At 57.7% G+C, this 6,141-nt stretch overlaps 1 protein-coding gene and 1 non-coding gene across 2 annotated transcripts in view; one reads left to right on the top strand and one right to left on the bottom strand.

The window, feature by feature from the left end:
• The window catches only part of HIPK4 (homeodomain interacting protein kinase 4), an 8,198-nt gene extending 2,075 nt beyond the window's left edge, over positions 1–6,123 (top strand). Inside the window, exons 2-4 of the mRNA XM_010849235.1 lie at positions 2,922–3,278; positions 4,143–4,991; positions 5,575–6,123. Coding sequence (XP_010847537.1) covers positions 2,922–3,278; positions 4,143–4,991; positions 5,575–5,754 — 1,386 coding nt within the window. The 3' untranslated portion in view covers positions 5,755–6,123. The remainder of the gene's footprint in view (positions 1–2,921; positions 3,279–4,142; positions 4,992–5,574) is intronic.
• On the bottom strand, positions 190–261 carry TRNAE-UUC. The gene has a single exon. It is a non-coding gene; the product is annotated as a tRNA-Glu (tRNA).
• Positions 6,124–6,141: the final 18 nt, after the last annotated feature.

Genomic DNA, 6,141 nt, shown 5'->3' with positions numbered 1-6,141 from the left:
TCATGTGCTCACGGGCTCCCTCTGGCTGCAGGAGGGGAACTGAGTGAGGGGCCTGAGCAGAGAGAGAGTGTGACTGCCCCGGGTCCAGGTGGGTGGGGTCACGGGAGAAAGAGATGTGTGTTGGGGGTGGGGGGTTCCGGGTAGATGTTGTTTCTTTTGGTCACCCCCGTCGGCTGGCGGGAATCTTAGTTCCCTGGCCAGGGATTGAACCTGGGCCGCGGCACTGAAAGCTCGGAGTCCTAACCACTGGACCACCAGGGAGTCCCTCGGGGTAGATTTTAGAACAGGTTATTGTACGGCAGAAACCAACACAACGTTGTAAAGCAGTTTTTCACTAATTAAAAAAATTATTAAAAAAAGATTTTAGAACAGGATTTGCTGGTAGATCTGATGTGACGTGTGAGAGAGGAAGTGAGGGAGGCCGAAAGCCTGTTGGCCTGAGTGGCTGGAAGGACAACGGCAGGATCCTTCATTGTGAGTTTGTTCATCAGCATGTTCTGAGTGCCTACTCTGACCCTTCTGTCTGCTTACAGGTTTGTTATGAGATCGGTCTGAACTAAGAGCCTTGTGAGGGCAGGGCCAGGGGCGTTTTGGTCACTTCTGTGAGTTTAGCATCTCCCAGCATAGCACCTTGGTGGAGTCAGTGCTAAATGAACGTCAGAGACACAGGGAGATACAGAGACAGGAAAAGGCAGATCATTCTGCCCCAACAGATGGAGGGAGAGAGACCCCAGGAAGGAGAGATTCCCGCAAATAGAGCAGGAGACAAACAGGACAGAACCACAACACCTGGTCTGCGTTGGCAGCCCCGCCTCGTTTGTGGAATGAGTGAATGAATGAATGAATTCCGTGAAGGCTGACTGAATGATCGGGGTCATCCACACTTTCTGGGATTCAGGCCTCAGCAGTCTGTGTTCCGAATCCAGATCAATAACCATTTGGGGTAACACTGCCTTCTGCAGATAGACGGTAAGGGATGGCTGAATGAAAAGCAGAATAACTCAGGGAGGGAAACTGAGGGAGAGGCTGAGATACGGTCACAGAGATTCAGAGTAAAAATGGCAGGCGGCTCCCCCGGAGGCATGGCAAGACACACGGGTTTTCAGTCATTCACAATGTGACTTTGACAGGTGTTCATCGAGCACCTGTGTGAACCAAGGGCCGGGGGGGTGGGTGTCAGCAATGCTTGAGGGTGAAAGAAGAGGACTTGGGTTTCAGGGTGGTGTCCTTCTAGTGGGCCCGAGAGAGACAGAGATGAGAGATACCGACAAGCAACGAGGAGGCAAAGAAAAGACAGAGACACCAACCCAACAAGAGACAGAAAGAAAGAGAATGACAGGGATAAAAAAGTCAGTTCATACATTCATTCACTCTCTCCTGGGCCCCCACCATGTGCCAGGCGCTGTTCCATCCATCTAGGGATGTGGCAGCGAATAGATAAAATCCTTGCCCTCGTGGGACTGATGTCCTCGTTGGATAGAAGAGCAATGAACTCCATACAAAAGTAAAATATATGGTATGTGAAATGGTGTTATGAGCTATGGAGAGGGACTTCCTTGTGATCCAGTGGCTAAGACTCAGTGCTCCCAGTGCAGGGGGCTCGGGATCTAGCTCCTGGTCAGGGAACTAGATCTCACATGCCACAACTGAAAGACCTCCTGTGCTGCAACTAAGACCTGATTCAGCAAAAAAAAAAAAAAGAGCTATGGAGAAAAACAGGGCTAGGGAAGTAAGTTCGGCTTCCAAGGTGGGGCTAGTGGTAAAGAACTCTCCTGCCAATGCAGGAGACATGAGACGGGGGCTTGATTCTTAGGTTGGGAAGATCCCCTGGAGGAGAGCATGGCAGCCCACTCCAGTATTCTTGCCTGGAGAATCCCATGGACAGAGGAGCCTGGCGTGCTACAAACCATGGGAGTCGCAGAGTCAGATACGACTGAGCGACTTAACACGCACACAGGGAGGTGGGTGAGAAGGGTGGGGTGTGCTGTTTTTGATAGGATGGTCAGCAGAGGGCTCCCTGAGAAGGTGACATTTAAATAAAGACTTGAGGTAAGGGAGGCAGCCACGTGGACATCCAGAGGAAGAGCAAGCTAGGCCCAGGGAACAGCCAGGGTAAAGGCCCTGAGTGTGAGTGTGTCTGGGTTGTTCAAGGATTGCAAGAGGCTGGTGTAGCTGGTGCTGCGTGACCATGGGGAGGGGATTGTCGAGGCAGATTGTGGGAGTCTTGAGGACCAAGGGATGAAGGCTCCGGCTCTTATCACAGGATGTGGTAAAGCCACAGGAAAATTCTGAGTAGGAGAGTGACGTGATCTGACTCAGATGGTCACAGGATCCTTGGGGCTGCCTGTGAGAATCAGATTGGAGGGCTGGCGGGGCGGGGTGAGGGTGGGCAGGGGAGGAACAGGGAGACCAGCAAGGAGGCCCTGACGTTAGTCGCTCAGTCGTGGCCGATTCTTTTGCGACCCCAAGGGCTGTTGCCCGCCAGGTTCCTCTGTCCATGGAATTCTCCAGGCAAGAATGCTGGAGTAGGTTGCCACTTCCTTCTGCATTTTCTTCCCCAGTAGTCTAGGTGGGGGCTGAAGGAAGACAGGACCGGGGTGGGGGCTGAGAATGGGACACAGAGTGAGCAGAAGAGAAAGTGGATGGAGTCAGGAAGATTTGCTGATGGACAAGGCATGGGGGAGACAGACGAGACAGAGGCTAACCCCCAGGGGCATACGTTCTAGTGGAGACAGAGATCGAGAGACCAGCACACAAACCAGAAACAAGGGCTGGAGGAGAGAGGGACATAAAGAAGAGACCTAGATTCAGAGGTGCAGCACTAGACAGTCAAGTGGCAGATGCAGAAGGACCCCACCGAGAGACGCCAGGGGAGGCTCATATGGGCTACACCTGCCCAGCTGCCTCCCTCCTCCTGCCAGGTGATCGACTTTGGCTCGGCCAGCATATTCAGCGAGGTGCGTTACGTCAAGGAACCCTACATCCAGTCCCGCTTCTACCGGGCCCCCGAGATTCTACTGGGGCTGCCCTTCTGTGAGAAGGTGGATGTGTGGTCCCTGGGCTGCGTCATGGCCGAGCTGCACCTGGGCTGGCCCCTCTACCCGGGCAACAATGAGTACGACCAGGTGCGTTACATCTGTGAGACGCAGGGCCTGCCCAAGCCCCACCTGCTGCATGCCGCCCGCAAGGCCCACCACTTCTTCAAGCGCAACCCGCACCCTGACGCCGCCAACCCCTGGCAGCTGAAGTCCTTGGCTGACTACCTGGCTGAGACCAAGGTAGGGGGGACAGGTGGGGGCGAGGGCAGTCAGTGTGAGCAGTCTGCTGCACCCAGAAGAAAAAAAATCTAGGTTAGATCTCAGAGAGGACCGGAAGCTTGGCGGGTGGGGGTGGCGCGGGGGGCGGGATGCAGGCTGTGGAAGTTGTTACAGCAAGATGGATCTGAGTGAGACCCTGGGTGGGACTGGAAGTCAGGGCAGCCACCTCTGCAGCCAGAATCATCAGAGTTGTGCGGCAAGAGTCTGGATGAGACAGCAGAGAGGACTGGAAGTCTGGGCCAGTCCGGTGGGAGCTGTCACAGGAATAGAGGGGTCTGAAGTACCTGGCAGACCTTAATAACCCCTGGGAGAATGGTCTGGGCTTGACTCGTTGGAGGCCTGAGGGCTGGGATCAGACATGGGGATCAGCTGTGGCAGCCAGAGGGGTCAGCATTTGATTCCAAAGGAGGCAGCCCTTCTGCTTGTTGCTGACAGAGGCTGCACCCATGGCTCAGGGAAGGACTGGAGGGCTGGGGCAAGAGCCAGCTCGGGTCAGTGAGAGCCCTGGGTTAAACAGGAGGACCACAGGTCACGGTCAGCCATTCTTCCTACAGCAGTAGGCGGGGTCTGGCTGAGATTAGAAGGGGCTTCTCTTGGTAGGGAGCAAGTATGACCTTCCCAGCAGTAAGAGAGCACCAAGTCAGATCCCAGGCAGAACTGGAAGTCAGGGTTCCCGTGTGCAGACTTCATAGCCACGAGAGAGCTCTGGGCCAGACTGGAGGGCCAACTGGAAACTAGGATGGGGGGTCAGATGTGGGCCCCTCAGCAGGAGAGCCTGGGGCCGGAACTCCGTGCCCACCCCTGCTGCACCCCGTGTCCCACCAGGTGCGCCCACTGGAGCGCCGTAAGTACATGCTCAAGTCACTGGACCAGATCGAGACAGTGAACGGCGTCGGGGCAGCCAGTCGGCTGACCTTCCCGGACCGCGAGGTGCTGGCGGAGCACGCCGATCTCAAGAGCATGGTGGAGCTGATCAAGCGCATGCTGACCTGGGAGTCGCACGAACGGATCAGCCCCAGTGCTGCCCTGCGCCACCCCTTCGTGTCCATGCAGCAGCTGCGCAGCACCCACGAAACCACCCGCTACTACCAGCTCTCGCTGCGCAGCTGCCGCCTGTCCCTGCAGGTGGAGGGCAAGCCACCCACGTCGGTCTTGGCCGCCGCGGAAGATGGGCCCCCCTACTACCGTCTGGCCGAGGAGGAGGCGGCCATGGGCCTGGGCAGCACAGGGGGCAGCGGGCCCTTCTTCCGAGAGGAGAAGGCCCCCGGCATGCAGAGGGCCATCGATCAGCTGGACGACCTGAGCCTGCAGGAGGTGGGGCGTGGGCTCTGGGGCGAGACTCATGCCGATGTGGTCCCCGACGTGCTGGCCCCGCTCAAGGCTGCCGCTGTGGGCCGCCGGCTGCCCGAGTCCAGCCCTGAGCCCATCCTGGCTTTCTACGGCACCCGCCTCGTGGGCAGCCACAAGGTCCGCAAGGCACCGGCAGGCTCCAAGTCTGACTCCAACTTCAGCAACCTGATCCGGCTGAGCCAGGCCTCACCTGAGGACGACGCCCCATGCAGGGCCAGCGGCTGGGCAGAAGGAGAGCGCCTTGGGGCCTCTGCCGAGCCGCCTGTCATCCCACAGCGTGACGGGGATGGGCCAGACATCAAGGACATGACCATGGATGCTGAGGTGAGCTGGGTGGGGGTGGGGGGGCAGCCAGGGTGCAGGTGATTCTGGGGTTGGGGCACAGGGAACCAGCCTGGCCTCCCACACATCTGAGTGGCCTGTAGTTGGTTCAAGGTCCAACACACACTACTAGCCCACCCTCGGGATGTGATGAGGCTCGGCAAACACTAAGACACTCCTGTGACAAGGTTCAGCAAACATGAACCCATATTCAGGCTGTGTAAAAACTCAGAACATCGTAATCCACATGTGGGAACTGATAGAGGCCCAGGACTCTGAACAAGACCGTAGCACAGCTCACCCACCTCCAGGAAGATGGGACAGAGGCTCAGCAAACAGTCCTTCAGGACACATTAAGGTCTCAGCAAACACTCCTTCAGGACACATTAAGGTCTCAGCACACACCATTTAAGCCTCCAAAATGTCGAGAGGGTTCAGGATGTACAAAATTGTCCTCAGGAAGTCACAAGAAAGCAGTTGGGACCGAAGGAGTCCACGAGCGGGCAGGCTGGCTGTTTCCAGGGTGGAGGTGGGATGTGGGGAGGGGGCTTCCTGGATGATGCCCATCTCTGCTCCTCCCCAACAGAGTCCAGGCCCTGAGCTCTTCGACCCCAACAGCTGTCCTGGGGAATGGCTGAGTGAGCCAGACTGGACGCTGGAGGGCCTCAGGGGGCCACGGGTTCAGGGGCTCCCCCCACGCCACGCCCACCCACATGGTCCACCCCGGGCCACCAGCTTTCTGCAGCACGTCGGCGGGCACCACTGATGGGTGACCCCACCCCTGCCCATCGCTGGGGGCTGCGCTGACGGGGCTGGCAACCCCTTCCTCAGAGCCATCCCCTGAACCGACAAATTATTCTTACAGAAAGATAGTTATCCAGAAATTCCCCACCCCCCCGCCGCCCACGGTGCATGTCTAAACACAAACCCCGAACACAGAAGGGTTTCGGGGTCTGACCTGTGGCCCCCTGGGCCAGAGGGATGCAAGAAGGGGGGGCGCTTCACCCCACTGGCCCTGAGCACGCCCTTGGCCCTGCCGCCTCTGTTTATTTCAATAAAGAACTGTTCAGCAGTATTGCCCCACGCCTGTTCTCCTTGCCTGAGGCCTGAACTGGCACGGGGGGCGGGGTTCAGGGGGGGGGCCCAGGCGCTG

The sequence above is a fragment of the Bison bison genome, unplaced genomic scaffold (genome assembly GCF_000754665.1).
Source record: "Bison bison bison isolate TAMUID 2011002044 unplaced genomic scaffold, Bison_UMD1.0 scf7180017864280, whole genome shotgun sequence".
NCBI classification, from domain to species: Eukaryota; Metazoa; Chordata; class Mammalia; order Artiodactyla; family Bovidae; genus Bison; species Bison bison.
This window is presented reverse-complemented; position numbering and strand designations above follow the sequence as displayed.